Source organism: Vicugna pacos, chromosome 22 (assembly GCF_048564905.1).
Source record: "Vicugna pacos chromosome 22, VicPac4, whole genome shotgun sequence".
NCBI classification, from domain to species: domain Eukaryota; kingdom Metazoa; phylum Chordata; class Mammalia; order Artiodactyla; family Camelidae; genus Vicugna; species Vicugna pacos.
In genome coordinates, this window is record NC_133008.1 from 28329958 (window position 1) to 28350019 (window position 20062).

The window sequence follows — 20062 nt, forward strand, 5'->3', positions numbered from 1 at the left end:
GCCCCGCCCCTTCTGTCTGAGTATCCTCCCCGTTCTGAGCCCCTCCCCTCTCTGAGTCCCCTCCTCCCCTTTCTGAGTCCCCACTTTTCTGAGCCCCCACCCGCTCTCTCAACCAGTGCCTTCTCTGAGCTGCCTCCACCTTCGGAGCCCCCTTTTCTCCTTCAGCACCCCCTCCGAGGCCGGCCATCTCTGAGCCCCCCCATTTCTGGGCCCCTCCCCTCAAGTCTCTCCCCCTTTAAGCCCGCTCTTCCTTCAGAGCCCCTCCCCTTTCTGAGCCCTCTTCCCTTTCTGAGCCCTCCGTCCTCTGAGCACCCTCGCCGTCTGATTTCCCCTTCCCATCCCTCTCCCTGACCCCTTACCGCCTCTCTTGCCCTTGCCCCCTCTCTGAGTACCCCTTCTCTCCCTAAATCTGGGCAAACTAAGGAGACCAGAAGTGATGGGTGGGCTCTGTTGTGAAGAGGGGCAGGTGTGGACCCCGCCCGAAGGCCAAGAGACTGGACGGTGGGCAAGGGGCCCTGGAGCAGACCCCTCCTGATCCCCTGTTTTGTGCCCAGATCCAGGCCAAAGATTTAAAACCAGAGGTGGGGCGCAAGTTCGTGACTGTCCAGGCAGCCTTCGGGAACGTCTTGGTGGAGAAGGTGGTACTGATCAGCTTTCAGAGCGGGTACCTCTTCATCCAGACAGACAAGACCATCTACACGCCGGGATCCACGGGTAAGGGGCTGGGGGCGGCCGGAGAGGGCCGGGGGTGGGGCCGGGAGGAGGGGCAGGGCTCACCCAGCTCTCCCTTTCTCTCCCACCACCTCATAGTCCTCTATCGGATCTTCACCGTTGACCACAAGCTGCTGCCGGTGGGCCAGACGGTTGTCGTCAGCATTGAGGTACCAGCCAACAGGGACCCCAGACCTACCCGGGGCAGAGACTCTGGGAGAGACAAAGAGATGGGGAGAGACAGTGAAAGAAACACGGGCAAAGGCACAGGCAGCAGATACCCAAAGGCAAAGAAATACGTAGAGGCACAAGCAGAGAGAGGCCCAGAGAGGGACGGGGACCCAAGGATACCGCGTGGAGCAATGCTTGAGCCTCTGGATTCTGACTCCAGGTCCACCCCTGGTCACTGTGTGACTCTGGACAGGCCACTTCATGTTTCCCAGCCTCAGTTTCATCATCTGAAATTGGGCCAATGACAGATACTAAGTCTACGTAGTCTGTTCCGCCTACTGCAGCCAGAGGGCGCCTGTGAGCACCTGAGTCTCCCGCCCCTTCTCTGCCCACAGCCCTCCAGGGCTCCCACTTCCCTGGGAGTAAAAGCCCACTTCCTCCTCATGGCCCACAGGGCCTCTCACGACCTGCCCCCACCCTGTCCCCTCCCTATTCTCACCTCCTCCCCCACCCAACTCTGCTCCAGCCACCCTGTTCCTGCAACAACTCAGGCAGAGTCCTGCCCCAGGACCTTTGCACGGGCTCTTCCCCCTACCTAGAAAACCCCCTTCCTCCAAATAACCACACAGCTTGCTCCTTCACCTCCTTTAAGTCTTTGCTCAAATGTCACAAAGCTCCCAATTTTACAGTGAGGCTTTCTCTGAGCTCCCTGTAAAAGTGCAAACTGCCCCCCAACACACACTCTACTCTCTTTTCTCCCTTCCTGGCATCTCCTTTTGGCATCCTGTAAATTGGATTTCTTCATTTGTTCATTACACCTTCCCCCAACCTTTACTGAATCCAAGTACCATACAGAAAGGGATTATCTGTTTGCACAGTGCAGGTTGTAGGGTTAATAAAAACTCACTGGAAGAAGGGAGGGAGGGAGGAGGGGGGAGAAAAAACCAGGGCGCAATGGGGAGGGAAAAGCAAGTGTAGGAGGAAGAGAGAGAGAGAAAGGGCATGTCCTCCTCATGCGATCTTTGTATTTAGTAACATCACACAAACCTAAGAGGGGCCAGGTTCTGAAGGCTGGCTTACCGGGCTGATGGGGTCTGTGCGGAACAGAGAGCACACACCTCCTCAGCGCTGCCCAGCTCCCACCAGGTGTCACCCTGTGCCAACAGCGGCACGTTAGCCACAGTTACCCCAATTTCCAGGAGAAGCCAGAAAATCAGATTTCTGTGTGATGTCTCCTGATGTTGAACTGTTGGCAACGAACGAAGTCATCTGTGTATCAGGTAGAGCCGCACAAGGTGGCTATGCTTGTAGTTCAGAAAGGTGACGGCAGGCAGTGGCATACAGAAACCCAGTGCTCAGCACAGGGTCCTGCAAAAAAAGTCTCAATGAATGCTAGTTATTATTAGTAATCTGAGAGACACTGATCGTGAGTTCTTGCCCGTATTGACGTGTCCCAAGCCAGTGACGGAGGAGTAGTATGTATCTCCTTTTTCTAAATGTGCACATTGCGCACAGAGAGGTTGAGTAACTTGCCCAAGGTCACACAGCTTGTCAGTGGCGCAGTGGGGATCTGAACCCTACCTGACTGGCTCAGGGGCACATTCTTAACCATTTCCCTGGTGGGCATGACTCATAGAGAGTGTCCAGACCCAGAGAGGGAGGGGAGAGCCGAAGGGTGAAGTCTAGTCTCTGAAGAGCCATGTTCCTTCCTGTCTCCCCACAGACCCCCGAAGGCGTTCTCATCAAGCGTGACTCCCTGTCTTCTCAGAACCAGTTTGGCATCTTGCCTTTGTCCTGGAACATCCCAGAGCTGGTCACGTATGTCAGGCCCCTCAGGCGGGGGTTCAGGCTTCCCCTACCCCAGGAGAAGAGGTGAGGGGCTGCTGGGTGTGGCCAGATCACTAGCCCATCTTCCCCACAGCATGGGACAATGGAAGATCCAAGCCCACTATGAAAATTCCCCGCAGCAGATCTTCTCAACTGAGTTTGAAGTGAAGGAATACGGTAAGAGGAGGGAGGAGCCGCGCGGGGGGGGGAGGGTAACGCTGACCCCACGCCGACCCCGCACTGACACCATCTGTCCCGCCAGTCCTGCCCAGTTTTGAAGTCCAAGTGGAACCAGCAGAGAAATTCTACTACATCGATGACCCAAACGGCCTGGTGGTCACCATCACTGCCAGGTGAGGGGCTGGGGGAGGACCAAGGGAGAGGCAAGGTGATGGCGACAGGTGAGGGACCACGTGAGAAGTTGGTGAGGACCAGGGGAAGTGCGGGGCTCAGCCACCGCTGATGGAAGTTTAGGGGAAAGTCTCATCTTTTCAGCAGGGGAGAATCTGAGACTCTCCCCACCTCACAGGTTCTTGTATGGGAAGAATGTGGATGGAACAGCTTTCGTCATCTTTGGGATCCAGGATGGTGAACAGAGGATTTCATTGGCCAAGTCCCTTACCCGTATTTTGGTACCTACCAGAGGATCCCACTGAGTCTCCTCCACCCTGAACACCCTTCCTCACCCCCATGGAGCACCCCCATCTGAGCCCTCCTCCTCTCTGAGCCCTCGTTTTCTCCCCCAGATCGAGGATGGTACTGGGGAGGCCACACTGAGTCAAAAGGTCTTGCTGGACGGGGTACAGGCCCCCCGAGCCGACACTGTTGCCAACATCCTGGTGGGGAAGTCCATATACGTGTCCGTCACGGTCATCCTGCACTCGGGTGAGGCCCCAGACTGAGGGAGGGGGCCCAGCTTGAAGAGAGGGTCCAGTCTGACAGGGGAGGTCCAGTCTGGGGCACAAAACCCCGTCTGAGAGGGGAGGCTCAATCTGAGGGAGGACATTTAGAATGAAAGTGGGATCCGACTCATGGGGGAGACCCAGTCTGAGGAGAGAGAGCCCGTGTGCAGGCGGGGTCCAATCTGAGCGGGGAAGCCTGGTCCTGAGGGGTGGCCCAGGAGCCTGCCCTCACGGCTGGCCCCCCTCAGGCAGTGACATGGTGGAGGCTGAGCGCACCGGGATCCCCATCGTGACCTCCCCCTACCAGATCCACTTCACCAAGACACCCAAGTTCTTCAAGCCCGCCATGCCCTTCGACCTCATGGTGAGACCCAGGGCGGGGCTGCGCCTCTCCCCCGAGCTGCTCCTGAGCCCCACCCCGCCTCCGGGTCCGCCTGAACCCCCTCCACCTGCTCCTGCATCCGCAGGTGTTCGTGACAAACCCCGACGGCTCCCCGGCCCGCCACATCCCAGTGGTGACCCAGGGCTCCAACGTGCAGTCCTTGACCCAGGATGACGGTGTCGCCAAACTGAGCATCAACACACAGAACAGCCGGCAGCCCCTGACCATCACCGTGCGTCTGGGCCATCCTCGGGGCCCCACGCCAGGGGACGGGGGGCTTTATTTTGTAGAGGGCTCCTTTTATTTGTATAAAAGGATTTGCCATCCAGAGAGGGATGTGTGCATTTGCACCGAAGGGCTGTCCTCCGCACAGCCGGGCCCTCCCTCTGCTCAGATGTCCTCTAAGGACCTTGTGACGGCGCTGGACTCACCTGGGTCGTCCCGTCTCCTCCACATCCCCTCGGGATCCTTAACCTAACCCCATCTGCTAAGTCCCTCTTGCCACATTAAACACCATACTCCCAGTTCCCAGGGATGTGGACGTGGGGGGCCAGCATGCATCCATCTTTCCCTGCCCAGGTACGCACTAAGAAGGAGGGTATCCCAGAGGCGCGACAGGCGACCAGGACCATGCAGGCCCTTCCCTACAGCACCCAGGGCAACTCCAACAACTACCTGCACCTCTCTGTGCCCCGTGCGGAGCTAAAGCCGGGGGAGACACTCAATGTCAACTTCCACCTGCGAACGGACCCCAAGGAGCAAGCCAAAATCCGCTATTACACCTACCTGGTCTGTGGCTTCCTGGAACCCCTAGCCCCTCTTCCTCACTTTGGCGCCACCTCCAGGAGCCTTCCCCCATCCTGGATCCCCTCCATCTTTCCTCTCACCTTCCCGATCCTTATGCCGACCTACCCTTTCAGATCATGAACAAGGGGAAGTTGATGAAGGTGGGGCGCCAAGTGCGAGAGCCTGGCCAGGACCTGGTGGTAATGCCCCTGACCATCACTGAGGACTTCATCCCTTCCTTCCGCCTGGTGGCCTATTACACGCTGATCACTGCCAGTGGCCAGAGGGAGGTGGTGGCCGATTCCGTGTGGGTGGATGTCAAGGACACGTGTGTGGGCACGGTAAGCTCCCCTGCATCTCTCTGTGCCCGTGTGGGGACTCTCCGCCTGGCCATCGCTTTCCCCACCTTGCGTCTCTGGCTCTGCCTCTCTAGAACCTTCTGGCTCCATCCTCTCCCCTGTTTGCAGGGTGCCCGCCTCCTCCTCCTTTTCCGTCTTGTTCTTTCTTCCCTCTCTTTTCAGTCTCAGCGGCTCTTTTTTTCCCTTCCAGTTTTGTGGAGGTGTAATGGACATGCAGTGCTGGGCGTACGTTTAAGCTGCACAGCATAATGATTTGACTTGCATACATCATGAAATGATCACCACAAGTCTAGTGAACAACCCTAATCTGAAAGAGATACAAAATTAAAGAATCAGAAAAACATTTTTCTTTGCAGTGAGAACGCAGGATTTACTCAAGGGACTTTCATATCTAACACGCAGCAGTGTTAACTATGCTCGTTACGTTGCACACGCATCCCTGGTACTTACGTACCTTACAGCCCGAAGTCGGTGCCTTTGGACCACCTTCCTTCAGTCCCCCTCCCCCCCACAAATCTCTGGTAACCCCAAATCTGATCTCTGTTTCTATGAGTCTGTTTGCTTGGAAGTATAATCGACCCATAGCACTATGTTAGCCTCTGATACACAACATGGCGACTCAGTATTTCCATATGTTTCAAAGTGTTCACCAGCGACAGAGTGTAGCTCAAGTGGTAGAGCGCATGCTTAGCGTGCGTGAGGTCCTGGGTTCAATCCCCAGTGCCTCCTCTAAAGATAAGTCAATAAACCTAATTAACTCCCCCCTAAAAAGACGTTAGAAAACAAAACAAAATCCCTCACGTCTAAGTGTCCACCAGGGTAAGTTAGTCACCACGTGTCACCACGTGTCACCGCGCATGCAGGCACTGGGCAGCTGTTGACTGTGTTCCCCACGTTGTGCACTGCATCCCCGCGACTCATTTATTGTGTAACTGGAAGCTTTACACGCAGTATCTTTTTTGCGCCTGGTTTTCTCTCTTTTCTTGACTCTCTGCCTGATGCGGGTTCTGCCTGTGTCTCCCCTCCCTGTCCAGTCCGGGGCCTCCTCTGTCCTCTGCTGCCCGAGGGCGGGGCCTCCTCGCGGGGCTGACTCCTCCCTCCCACCCTTCCGACCTCCTCGCAGCTGGTGGTGAAAGGTGGCGATAAAGAGGAGAAGCAGCATCGACCTGGACAACAGATAACCCTCAAGATAGAGGGCAACCGGGGGGCCCGAGTGGGGCTGGTGGCCGTGGACAAGGGTGTGTTTGTGCTGAATAAGAAGAACAAACTGACCCAGAAGAAGGTACGGAGATGGCATTGGGTTGAGGTGGGAATGGGGCTGGGGAGAGCAAATGGGTTTAAGCAAGAGTTGAACGCAGAGGTCGGAGTGCATGTAGACACTGGGATGGGGTGAAGTTGAGTTGACGATGAGAATGTGGACAAGGGTCCAAGTTGGGGATGGTGATGCGAATGGACATAGCTCTGGGTCCACCTCCGGATGGTCCACCGTGGACGCCCTGGGGACCAGGATGACGACGGAGGTGGGGTTGGATGGATGTGTTGGCACGTTGGTGGAGGCACTGCTGGCCTGGCCTCGCCCCACCCTGAGACCGGACTCCCCATTCCACCCCACAGATCTGGGACACAGTGGAGAAGGCAGACATTGGCTGCACGCCAGGCAGTGGAAAGGACTATGCTGGCGTCTTCACGGATGCAGGGCTGGCCCTCAAAACCGACAAAGGCTTCCAGACCCCTGAAAGGGCAGGTGAGGATGCAGCCAGTGGTAGGTTCGGGGAGCGGGGTGGGCCCCACCTCCTGGATGCTGATAGCACCTTAACAGCAGGGGTCTGGGATCGGGGACATTCAAGTCCCGCCTCCACCACCGTCTAGCAAATCACGTCTTTCTGAGCCTCAGTTTCTCCATCCATCAAGTGGGAGCAATAACACTCCAACCTCACGGGCTGCAGTGAGGAAACCAAGGACACAGAGAAGGTGCCTAACCCATCTCGTTCCTGGTCCCCCTTCTCAGATCTTGAGTGCCCGAAACCGGCCACCCGCCGCCGCCGCTCCGTGCAGCTCATGGAGAAGAGGGCGGACAAAGGTGGGCACCCTCCGCGGGCCTTTGCCCACCTCCCCGCACCCCGGAACCTGCCCAGATGGGACCCCAGCCACAGAGTGGGGGGAGATCCTGGCGGTGGGGAAGCTCTCCCTGGGGTCTGTCCTGAGTTCCTCCTGCTTCGAGGCCAGGACTGAGGGCATGCGGGGGATGGGGGGGCTCTGTCCTCCCACAGCGGGTCAGTACCCCAGGGAGCTGCGCAAGTGCTGTGTAGACGGCATGCGGGACAACCCCATGAGGTTCCCGTGCCGGCGCCGGGCCCAGTTCATCCTGCAAGGCGCCGCCTGCGTGAAGGCCTTCCTGGACTGCTGCGAGTACATCACCCAGCTGCGGCAGAAGCTCAGCCGCGACCAGCCCCTGGGGCTGGCCCGGAGTAAGTCTCACCCGGGAGGAGGCGGCCCCCGGCCGAGGTGCCTGCCCAAGGGGGAAGGAGGGCCTGTCCGAGGGGGAAGCAGGGAGGAGGAAGCCCCTGTCGGAGGGGTAAGAAAGCCCTCAGATGGAGAGCGAGGTGGTTCAGGTCTGAGGGAAGAAGGAACTAGTCTAATGGGGAAGAAGATTCCTTGCCTGCCTGGGAGGATCACCCTGGCCCGTTCCCATCACTCTGAAGTTTGACAACGCCAGTGCCCAGGACATCTGCGGTCTGAGGGGGGTGACATTGTAGATGACGGGGCAGGCCGCACAAGTTGCCAGTGGCAAGACTGGCATGTGTTCCTAAGCTTGCCTTTACCAAAGAAACAAATTCATGTTGCCTTCCAAAGAGAGGTGTCCAACTTCTGCCTACCAACAAGATTCACTCACTCATTCATTCATTCTGTTCCGGAAACATTCACACACTTGAAACTTTCCACCTCAGACCAAGTAAGTTTGAAGCAAAGCCAAGAGAAATTTCTCTTATCAGAAGCCCAACTAAAGCAAAACCAAAATTGTCTCCATATGATTGCAACTTACAACTACGCCTCCACTTACAAAACTGACAAGGGCCCTCACTTGTCACATCTTCTGAAAGGCGGAGAAGCCCCGGGTGGCCTGATCCCTCCTTTTCTGCAGCATCTTTTAATCTTTTAATCCATCCTAATTAGGGAAAGACTCGCAGGAGGGGCTTTGTTGAAACAACATTTGGATGTTGCACCTCAGGCAGCTCGGTATCTTTTGCGAGGATCATCTTGGCAAAACCCCAGCCCATTTTAACCCGTCCAAATTTCTCTTTTTAATGATTTTTATGGTGAGCTGTCATGTCTCTGGGGATGGTTCTATAAGCCATTGGAACGTTTCTTTCGTATGTCCTGTCATTTTCACAGGGGATTGGAACTTGCATGGATCAAATTGAGTTCCAAGGGCAGAGTCAGGTGTCAGTGACTTGACACTTGAAACTGATGGAAATTACATTATCAATTACAAGATAAAAAGTGATGAAAATACTCTTGCTTAAAAGCCACAGAAGACGGGGACACTTCCTCAGTGGCAGGCTGGCAGACCAAAGCAAAAAAAATCCTCTTTTTTTTTTTCTTTAAACAGTCTTAAACTTTGCAGAAAAACTGGAAATGAAATCTAAAAAACTTTTTTCCTCCTGAACCATTTGCCCCAACACCCCTAAATAGTTTGGTGGGGATTTTCTAGAAACAAAGATACAGGGAGACCTCAGAGATAATTGTGGGTTCTGTTCAGACCATGGCAACACTGTGAGTCACATGAACTTTTTGGTTTCCCACTGCATAGAAAAGTCATATTTACACTATGCTATAGTCTATTAAGTGTACAATTGTGTGATGTCTTGAAAATGTACATACCTCAATTTTAAAATACTTTATTGCTAAAAAAAAAAGTGTTAACCATCATCTTACAATGCAGAGTTGACACAAAACTTTGAAAAAAAAATCACAGTATCTGCGAAGCTCAATCTATTGAAGCACGCCTGTATTCTCCCACAAAACCACAGTGCAGCCATCAGAATTAGGATGCTAACACTGATTCATCACCACCACGTCCTCCAACACCATTCAGACTTCACCAGGTTTTTGTTTGTTTGTTTTTTCTTGTTTTTGCCGGGTTTTCTTTTTGTTCCTGGAGCTTTATAGGAAAAGGGACCCTGTCCGGACTCTCATGCTGCATTTCTGGTTGGGTCCCTTCAGCATCCTTTGGATCTTTCCGGCCCCTATCAGCTGCTCTTTCTGTGACTTTCATATCCTCGGCGTCTTTGAAGTACACAGGCCAGATATTTTGTAGATTGTCCCACTATCTGGGTCTGCCTGATGCGTCTTCATGATCCTACTCAAGTTTTGCGCTTTTGGCAGGACCATCACTGAAGAGATACCATGTCCTTCTCTGTCCTTTGTATCAGGAGCCACGTGGTACTGATTTGATCCAATAGTGGTGTTGTGAAAACCCTGATCACTTGATTAAGGCAGTGTCTGCCAGATTTCTCCATTGTAAATTTCCTCTTTATTGCTTTCTAGTTTTGTTTTTCTTTAACTTTGTAACTATCCAATCACAGCAAAATTTAAGTCAAGAGAGATTTTCCCAAAAATCAACGTTCACTTAACCTTTAAGAAAACAGGTTTGGACTCTTTATTGGTAACACATGATTTTTGTACACAATTGTATTTTTTTTTCTTTTCTTTTCTTTCTTTCTTTTTTTTTTTTTCTTTGCTTACAACCACATCTCCAAGGCAGCCATTGCCAGTGTGGTCAAATCTTTCTAAATTCCTTTAGCTAGAAAGCTAGCAATCCCTCCAGCCCTCCAAAGACACAAGATTCCCAACACGTGTGAGCAAAACAGTCTACCCTCAGTCTTTTGGCGAGTTATAACTACACGTGCTGCTCTCTGCTCCAGGTGCCCAAGACTTAATTTTGCAAAGAGGAAATTTAGACAAAACTTCTGATTTACTGGGGAAATGGTTGACACATAGTTGTTTTTTTTTTTTCAGCATTGTGTCATTTCTTTAGCCAACAGGAAGTGAGACAGAGAGCTGATTAAAAGTTAGTACCCCAAAGGCACTTTGATGGATTATTCCAGAATATGGGTGGATTTGGGCAACTGTGGAATTCCATCTGCTTTGTTGTTAGGCAGACCCAGAGTCAAATTACAATCTGTTCATCATTTTTTCAGGGAAGTCCAGCCAGGGTTGGACCCTACTCCAACCCAGCTTCACATACTTGCTGACAGTGTCAAGGTGGCTTATAAAGGCCACCACCTCTTCGCAATTTCCATCAAGTCTGTGGCATCTCTGAACTCACCCCATTGCTTTCAGGGTGTACTCAACCATCAGGCGCAGTGGGCGCAGTGCTTGGAGACCACGATGTTTTAGAGGCTCATGCAAATTGCTTTCACTCCCTTGAAAAATCAGAGAAGGGAAACATGAATATAATCCAGCCTGGATTATTTTCACCTTTACACCAGCACAGCTGTAAAATAGGATTGTTAATATTGTTTATGGAGGAAAGACCCCCCCCCACCACACCTCAGGGGCAAACAGACCTGGGATCCCCCAAAGTGCTGCTGTGGCCACGGGCATGCTGCTGCTGTTAGGAATCCTTCCAGGGGATTGCAGAGATAAACCTCTAAAAGGGAACAGCAGGGAACGTGGGTCTGTTCTAAACCCAGACTGTCCCCCCCGCCCCCTTGCAGGTGACCTGGAAGATGAAATAATCCCAGAGGAGGACATCATTTCCCGAAGCCAGTTCCCCGAGAGCTGGCTGTGGACCATTGATGAGCTTAAAGAACAGGAGAAAAATGGGTAAGGCTGGGATGCCCCTGCTGCACCCCACCCTCAGCTCCTGTCATCACCCCAGGGTGGACCTTTAATTTGCATGCACTTCCATCCCTCCTCTTTTCTGGAATCACTGTGGAACCCTGCAACCCAGCCTAGTAAATCGAGAGTTGGGCTACCTACACGTGCCCATCCCACCCCTTCCAACCCTTCTTTTAGGACCCCTCCATGACAGCTCTCCCCCTCCACCCTGCTAGATGTCTTCTCCTAATGCCCCGCCCCCCTTCTCCCCCATCCAGAATCTCCACGAAGCTCAAGTACGTGTTTTTAAAAGACTCCATCACCACTTGGGAGATTCTGGCTGTGAGCCTATCAGACAAGAAAGGTAAGAGAAGATGGCAACCCCATCCTCAGGAGGCCGGGACCCCAGACCCCTTGGGCATTTACTCATTCCATCCCAACAGACCCTCTATTTCTTGGTGGCTCCCACTCTTCCCCCTGGAGAGGCATTAGAGTCTAGAATGTGATTAACACGGTGCTCTTTGTAAACAGATTTTATTTTTAGTGCAGTTTTCATTTCAGAGCAGAATTGAGAGGAAGGTGCAGAGATTTGCCATATACGCCTTTCCCCACCGCACATGCAGCCTCCCTCGCTATCAACATCCTGCACCCACACAGTGCATTTGTTACAATCGATGAACCTACATGGATACTTTGTTATCACTGCAAGTTCATAACTGACCTTAGGCTTCACTCCTGGGTGTTGTACATGTTGTGGGTCTGAACAAATGTATTATGACATATACCCGTCGTCGAAGTATCATACAGACAAATTGGCAACAACAAAAACTTTTCAGGGGGTGATGTCGCCATGATAGTGGGGAAAGCAATGAAGAAAAAAGAAGAGGAAGCGGGATGAAAGGAGTGATTGAAACATAGGTGGTTAGATTGTGAAACATGACAAAAAAGGTGTATATGTCCCTACCCACATTGCCCCCCATCTCCCTCCGCCACCACTGCCCCCACCAAGGGCTGGGTGTGAAACCCTGAGGAGGAGCCGTAGCCAAAGACGGATGGTTTGCAGCCGGGCTGGGGGTAAGTGAAGAGAACCAGGCACTGACTTTGAGTGCAAAATTAAGTAGGTGCCAAAAGACTCAGTCATCAAGATAAATCATATTTTCATGCATTAGTTTTTTAAATTAAAATGAATGCAAAAGAAATTTGTGATGTACAAAATATCCAAATTTTGTTTTATTTTATTTATTTTTTATTGAGGTATAGTCGATTTACAATGTGTTCATTTCGGGTGTACAGCACAGTGATTCAGTTATACATATATTTATTGTTTTTCATTACAGGTTTTTACAAGGTATTGAATATAGTTCCCTGTACTATATAGTAGGACTTTGTTGTTTATCTCTTCTGTATATAATAGCTTGTATCTGCTAAAATAACCAAATTTTAAATAGACACCAGCGCCGTGCCAAGCCATACTGGAGTTTGAGGCAAGAGGAAAAATGTGTGTCCCACATGCATGTTTTCAAAGGTTAATTTTTTTTCCCAGAGCATTAAGGTAGTTGAAAAAATACTGAAACATTAAAAGGTAGGTGTATTAAAACTCACATTAAGTGTATTTTATTTACCCCAAGCCCAGAATTTAATATAATATAAGTTTGTTTAGTTATAATTTATCATAAATTATACTTTATTATAATTTTACTTTCCTGGCTTCAAGATTCTCAAAATCTGCTTCTTTGCTTGTCTTGTTTTTGACAGTACCAGTGACCACAGCAGACACCCCGAGGGTGATGAGAAATAAGGGTTTTGTTCAAGTCTCTGAGTATTTTTTTGCCATCGAAGAATAAGAAAGAAAAATGATCAAATCTTAATAGATTTCTTAGTGCAACATTATTAGGAATGTGATAAATGTGTAATGCTGCTAAAAAAAAACAGAACTCAGAGAAGCTGTAAAAAATGGAAGGTTTTTATAGAAAGAAAGGTGGGACAAACAAGTCAACAGCAAGAGAAAAATCTCATTGGAGGAAAGCCGCGGTTCGGGTGAGACAGTTTCTCATTGGTTGAGCTGCAGTGTTTCCATTGGCTGGGTTTGTTGCTGGGCAGAAAGAAAAATTTCCTTCCTCCTAAATCAGTTGCATTTCCTGATGGGGAGTGCAAGGCGCAGCTCCTCTGGTTGGGGTCTGTAACTGATGCCGCTTCCTGTTCAGATCTGTAATTGACAGCTTCCTGTTCGCGGGTAATTGACAGGTGGTAGGGCATCAGCGCTCCCTCTACAGGCCTTCCCTAAGCCAGTTTTATTTGAGATTTTCTTTTATTAATTTTTACAAGTAGATCAGTGCTGTTGATTGGAAATATAATGCCACCTGTGTATGTTATTTAAAGTTTTCTGGTAGCCCCATAACAAAGGAGTAGGTGATGTCGATTTTAATAACCCATTTCATTTAATCCAAATATATCCAAAATATTATTATTTCAATTTTATAAAATTTTGCAAAACCACTACCACATAACAATGTTACAATAATAAATCTATTCGTATTTAAGAATAACCTATTAGTGTCTCAAAATTTTGAATGACGTATTTTGTTTTTATTTGTACTAAGCCTTCGAAATCTGCCACATATTTTATACTTACAGCACCTCTCAATTAGGATGCTAGCTTTTTTTTCTTCAATTAAGTGTAGCTCTCTGTGCTATACTAGGACACTGTTGTTCATCTAGGATGCTAGATTTTCACTTTTGATCTGTATTTTAGGACTCATAAAATTTACAGTTGAAAAGGTAGACTGGCCCACCAAGTTGTTCTAAACATACTTTAAGAAGTTTCCTAATCACTGAATCAAGCATCCTTTTTTAAATTGAGATATAATTCACATATCATGAAAGTCACCCTTTGAGGTGTACAATTCAGTGGTTTTTAGTATATTCACAATTTTTAAAGTTTCAATCTGAGTTAATAAAATGAACTAAAGGCAGGAATCCAGTTCTCACTCGAGCTAGCCACATTTCAAGTGCCCAGTGACCACTTGGGCCTACCATTTTGGAGGGCGCAGATACAGACCCTTCAGTCATGCTCGCCTTCTTTCCTCCTGTGCATCTATCTATGAGTAAAATTACAAAGAAAATAGGAATCACTAAATCGTGGCAGCGTCCTGCCACCACCACCATCTGTAAGTTATCACCATTAATGATGTTTCGTCTATGGGCTTCTGCGAAGACAGGCTGGGCTTGGGACGCCTCCCGTGGTCAGGGGTAAGCACCGAGACATTGGCAGGGACAGGAACCTGGACCTGAACTTGGATCCAGTCCTCTCTGCCCACGCTCTACCCCTCATACTCCATGTTCTGTTTCCACCCGGGCAGGGATCTGCGTGGCTGACCCCTATGAGGTTACAGTGATGCAGGATTTCTTCATCGACCTGCGCCTGCCCTACTCTGTCGTGCGCAACGAGCAGGTAGAGATCCGGGCAGTCCTCTACAACTACCGGGAGGCCGAAGATCTCAAGGTGAGTCCCTGGTGCAACAGAGGCATGAAGAGGGGCTTGCAGGGGAGGGGCCGTGGCACATTCCCCTCACTTGATATTCTCTCTGCCCGGCAGGTGAGGGTGGAATTGCTCTACAATCCAGCCTTCTGCAGCCTGGCCACCGCCAAGAAGCGCCACCAGCAGACTCTAGTCATCCCAGCCAAGTCCTCGGTGGCCGTGCCTTATGTCATTGTGCCCCTGAAGATCGGCCTCCAGGAGGTGGAGGTCAAGGCCGCCGTGTACAATCGCTTCATCAGTGATGGTGTCAAGAAGACTCTGAAGGTCGTGGTGAGTCCTCAGGGTACCTTGCTGCCCCTTGTCCTTCGGGGAAGGTCCCTGTTCTCCCTGTGTTATCAACCCAGGTTGGAGACCCAGGCTGAGAACACAGCGCGCACCTTAGGAAATTTGAGAGTCCTAGAAATTTGGAAGCAGGTCTGGGATTCGGGTGAGGCAAGAGAAGCTTTCTCCTTGGGCATGGAATTTTAGGAGGCACCCAAAAGCTCAGTAAAAAGATCAATAATACTTTTTCATTAAAATTTATTTTAATGTCAAGTATGACTTTTTTTAGTTCCCTGTGCTATATAGTAGGACCTTGTTTTTTATCTCAAACATGACATTTTGTAATACATTTCAGTAGGAGTTTTCTTTTGACTTTAAAGATCTTGGGAAAACATTTCACAGAACAAATGTTATAAAGCAATAATATACAATGCAGGAACATGGGAAACTTTTCTGTTTTTACCTACGAGTCTTACCCTCGAAATATACATTAACAGTTCTACTTCTATTGAACATTTTCCAATATAATCAGAGATAAAATCATCCATAAAAAACAAGACTATTTCATCATCTTTGATTAATATTTTCAAGCAAAATGTGAGATCGCAAACAAGATAAAATATTTTGAGGCAGTATTTTAAGAAATCAAAGTTAATGCCAAAGCCACCACAATGAACAAAATATCAAAATTTTAGAGACAGGACCTGCCAGTGTCAGTCCAAGCCACACTGGAGCCTGAAGCAAAAGAAAAATGAGTTGCCCTGTAGATGGGTCTGTGTGCATTTTTTAATGGTCAATTTTCTCCCAAAATGTTACAGTAGTTGAAAAACCATGGAAATATTGAAAACCAAGTGTATTAGAACTGACAGTGATTTTACATTGAAATCTTTCATTTATACCCAAACCGGAATTTATTATAATTTTTCTTTTCTGGCTTTAATGGAAGCAAACTCATATTTTTTTCAACTACCTTAATGTTCTGGAACAAAAATTAACCATTAAAGAAATACAAAAAAGTATATATTTAGGGGCACACATTTTTCTCCTGCATTGGGTTTCAGTATGGCTGAGCTTGGGCACTGGCGGGAAGAAAACCTGCAGTGTGCTGGAGGCTGCATCGCCCAGCTCCCAGGAACCCGCGTGCCCGCCACCTCCAAATTCCGTCCTCGCCGCCGCTGTTGGCTTGAAATCCAGCATGGCAGGGATGTTTACACCAAGGGAACTGACAGCCCTGCAGCTCAGGAGCTTATCTTCCTGGAAAGCTGGATGTTACACATTTGCCAGCACATCATTGGGGGAAACTCAGTCTGCGAAGGAAAATCTGGGAATTACTACCAGGTGAAAGGCGACTGGATTTTAAGAAGGCAAACACAGACACTGTCCACTACGGAGGTTTATTTGTAAACACAGGAGAGCTCGAGCTGGGCTTTTTGTGTTTTTGGGTTTTTTGGGTTTTTTTTTTTTTTTTTTTTGGTTTGGTTTGATTGTTTGTTTTGGTTGGGGGTAGTAATTAGGTTTATTTATTTATTTTATTTAATTTTTAATGGAGGTACTGGGGATGGAACCCAGAATCTTGCGAACACTAAGCACATACTCTACGACTGAGCTATCCCCTCCCCATTTGAGTTGAGCTTTGATCCTAATTAAAATAACCCCATTTTAATTGAGCATTTACTGTGTGCCAGGCACTGTGTTGAGTACTTACGCACATTCTTTCATTTAGTTTTTCTTTATTACCTATTCTTATTTACTTATTTTATACTTTTGTTTTACCTTTAAGTTAAATCATTTGTTTTATTTTAAAATTTTTATTTTTCTCTTATTTAGCCCATTGAAGGTCACTGGGTTAAAAACAGACTCTGGAGCCAGACTACCAGATTCAAACCCTAGTTCTGTCCTACTAGCTGTGTGACCTCGGGCAAGTTGCTTCACTTCTCTGTTCCCCAGTTCCTCCATCTTTAAAATGGGAGTGTTAATCTCAGTACCCACCCCATTGGGATGTTGTGAAGATTAAATGAATTAACCCCAGTAAAGAAAGGTCCTAGGCACATAAGAAGATTTCTGAAGGTCTTGTTGTTTCATTATTAACTTATAATTTTATTATTCATTTGCACAACAATGGTTATAAGGTAGATGTTTATATTACCTCCCTATCAGGAAGGATGCTGAGGCACAGACAGGGTGAGTAACTGACTTCCAGTCACACAGCTAAGACCAGGTGGATGGCATCGCACATATGCTACAGTAATTCCCAGAACAGTGCCCTGCTGACCGGCTCTCTGTCCTTTTATTCACACGACCCCCCCTGCCCCTCAACGCTGTCCAGCCAGAAGGAATGAGAGTGAACAAAACTGTGGCTGTCCGCACACTGAATCCAGAAGAAAAGGGCCAAAGTGAGTCAGCTGCAGGAGAGGGGGCGAGGCCTGGGTGGTGGCGCAGGGTGGGTGGGAGGGGGCTGGTGTCATCGGTGTCTCCTATTTGCCTGGCAGATGGAATCCAGCGAGAGGAGATCAAAGCTGCAGACCTCAGTGACCAAGTCCCAGACACAGAATCGGAGACCAGGATCCTCCTGCAAGGTGAGATGCCCTTGGCCCCAGCCCCATGGGACCCAGAACGGGGCAGGAGGGGCATGACCTGTGAGAAGGGAGCCCAGTTCCTTCTAACTCTGGGGGAAATACAACCACTGTGCCCCCCTCGTCCTCTTCAGCCAAAACAACCCTCACCTTGATCTGACTTATAGAAGGTTCCAGGCAGTATTTAGTACAGCAAATAGCTTTCGCTGATAAAGGTGTTTAAATGAGAAACAATATAGTTTAAGAGCAGAAATTCTGGAACTAATTGCCCCAGAAGGAGAATGACTGGGGCAAGAAAGGACGCAAGAAGGAGCTGAAAAGGCAGTTCACAACTTGAGAGGTGTAAGGTTTGGGGAGGAGACCCTTGGTTTCCTCATCTGTGATGGGGGTGAGTAATAGTGCCAATGTCTGAGGGTTGCTGGAGGGTTAAATGAGGTACTGTGTGGTGTTCTCTTAGAACAAAGCCTGGCAAATAGCATTAAGCACCGACATCAGTATTCATGGCTGTTGCTACTGGAATTATTTTACTACTGTTGTAACAAGAAGACCCAGGGTCCTGTGTTTCCCCATGAAGCGCAAGGCCACCTTCACCCCCTTAAAAACGCAGAGCCCCCTCCAGCCACCCAGGCGTGCAGCTCCTCCGTCATTCACGTGCCCCCAGCTGTCCCTGACCCCTTTGGCCCTGGCTGGCCCCGGACTTGAGTGTCATCCTCCTGCCTGGCTGCAGGGACCCCAGTGGCCCAGATGGCAGAAGACGCCATTGACGGGGAGCGGCTGAAGCACCTCATCATGACCCCGTCGGGCTGTGGGGAGCAGAACATGATCGGCATGACGCCCACGGTCATCGCTGTGCACTACCTGGACCACACGGAGCAATGGGAGAAGTTCGGCCTGGAGAAACGGCAGGAGGCCTTAGAGCTCATCAAGAAGGGTGTGTGCCCCAGGCCCCCATCCCCGCCCCTCTGAGGCCCCGCCCCTCTGGAGGCCCCGCCCCTTCTGAGACTGCCCCCTCTCTCCTCTCTCAGCCCCTTCTCTGAGCTCCCTCCCCCACTGGGGGCTGCTTGCCCCTGAGACCCCCTTTGAGCACCCTCCTGTCTCTGAATCCCCTCTTCTCTGAGAACTCCTTACCCTTCCTCTCTCTGCTCCTCCCACTTTCTCTGAGTCCCTTCTGCCTTTAAGCTCCTCTCCCCTACAGACACCCCATCCTGCCCAGAGCCCCCCTTGCCTCTGTGGACCCCTGTCCCACCCCTCACAGCATCCTTATCCCCTTTCTAAGTCCCTCCCTCACATACCCACACCAGCCACCCCGTCCACTCAGCCTCTGGTGACATTTCTCCCTTCCCTGCAGGGTACACCCAGCAGCTGGCCTTCAAAAAACCCAGCATGGCATATGCGGCCTTCATAAACCGGCCAGCCAGCACCTGGTGAGTCTTGCCCAACCTCAGCCTTACACCTCCCTGGATCCTAGCCTGGAGAGCCCTAGGCGGGCTTCACCCTCACAGCCCTGTGAGACTGGAACCCTTCACTCGCATTCAAGACACCAGCCAGCTGAGTGACCCTTATGCAGCGCTGGGTCCTGAGCTTTGGGAAGGGAAGCTAGGCTGACGAGGACAGGCCCGCCCCTCTCTGCTCATTGGTTATCTGGGATGGTAGGCTCTGGATCCCAGAGCCAATTGGCTCATGCTCTGTGTCCACCCCCAGGCTGACAGCCTTTGTGGTCAAGGTCTTTGCGCTGGCAGCCAACCTCATCGCCATCGACTCTCAGGTCCTCTGCGGGGCTGTCAAATGGCTGATCTTGGAGAAGCAGAAGCCTGATGGAGTCTTCCAGGAGGATGGGCCTGTGATACACCAAGAAATGATTGTAAGAGGCAGGGATTCAGGGCAGGCTAGGGGAGAGGGGCACCTGGACTGGAAAAAGACTCCATCATCCACCCACCGCCCAACTCACTGCACGCTGGGAAAGAGATATAAGGGAGCTCAGAGTGTCGCCCTTCCACTGCAAAAACACTAGACCCGCAGGATCTGGTGCAAAATGAAAGTCCCCTGACTCCCTCCTGTCTCTAAAAATAAACACAGAACTCCCTGGAGCTGTGGTCCTCAAAGTGTGGTCCCAGGCCAGCAGCATCAGCACCATCTGCACACTTGTTAGCAATGCACGTTCTCAGGCTGGACTCCAGGTGCACTAAATCAGAAACTTTAGGGGTAACACCTAAGAATCGGAGTTTTAACAACCTCCCAGCCCCACCACCACCACCAGATGTGCTTAAGTTGGAGAATTGCTGCCTTAGGAATTGGAACCTTTCAGGCTTCCCAGCCTCACAGACTAACCCCTTCTCTCCAAGCTCCATCTGTACTGCTAGGAGCCTTGTTCTAACCAGCCACAGGGCCTTTGCACATACTGTTCCTGTGAGCATTGACTCCTACTCACTGTTCATATTGTGGTTCCATCTTATCCCTCAGGGACACTTTTCCTGACTTCCTCGACTGAGTCACACTCCCACTGCCTCACTGCCACATACACTTCTCCTGCACAGCACTCATCAGTTTGTAATTATGTGTCTATGGATGAGTTGGTTGGTTCATGTCTGTCTCCCCAACTAGACAAGGAGCTCCATGAGGGCTGAGGCCCATGTCTGGTTTTCATTCACCCCAGCAATAGTTGCAGAATGAATGAATGAATAAATGAATAAATGAATGAATGAATACTAAAGAGCATGGCCCTGCTGGGG

The 20062-nt window shown here is 50.0% G+C and overlaps 1 protein-coding gene across 1 annotated transcript in view; it reads left to right on the top strand.

Moving 5' to 3' along the window:
- The window catches only part of C3 (complement C3), a 30009-nt gene that overhangs the window by 1003 nt on the left and 8944 nt on the right, over window positions 1-20062 (top strand). Inside the window, exons 3-26 of the mRNA XM_006220161.4 lie at window positions 555-714; window positions 811-881; window positions 2606-2700; window positions 2804-2886; window positions 2972-3062; window positions 3239-3341; window positions 3456-3594; window positions 3860-3975; window positions 4079-4225; window positions 4573-4782; window positions 4914-5120; window positions 6262-6420; window positions 6753-6882; window positions 7147-7218; window positions 7409-7606; window positions 10859-10967; window positions 11240-11325; window positions 14321-14463; window positions 14557-14769; window positions 17087-17153; window positions 17250-17336; window positions 18061-18264; window positions 18682-18757; window positions 19035-19194. Of these exons, the coding sequence (XP_006220223.2) occupies window positions 555-714; window positions 811-881; window positions 2606-2700; window positions 2804-2886; window positions 2972-3062; window positions 3239-3341; window positions 3456-3594; window positions 3860-3975; window positions 4079-4225; window positions 4573-4782; window positions 4914-5120; window positions 6262-6420; window positions 6753-6882; window positions 7147-7218; window positions 7409-7606; window positions 10859-10967; window positions 11240-11325; window positions 14321-14463; window positions 14557-14769; window positions 17087-17153; window positions 17250-17336; window positions 18061-18264; window positions 18682-18757; window positions 19035-19194 (3126 nt within the window). The remainder of the gene's footprint in view (window positions 1-554; window positions 715-810; window positions 882-2605; window positions 2701-2803; window positions 2887-2971; window positions 3063-3238; window positions 3342-3455; window positions 3595-3859; window positions 3976-4078; window positions 4226-4572; window positions 4783-4913; window positions 5121-6261; window positions 6421-6752; window positions 6883-7146; window positions 7219-7408; window positions 7607-10858; window positions 10968-11239; window positions 11326-14320; window positions 14464-14556; window positions 14770-17086; window positions 17154-17249; window positions 17337-18060; window positions 18265-18681; window positions 18758-19034; window positions 19195-20062) is intronic.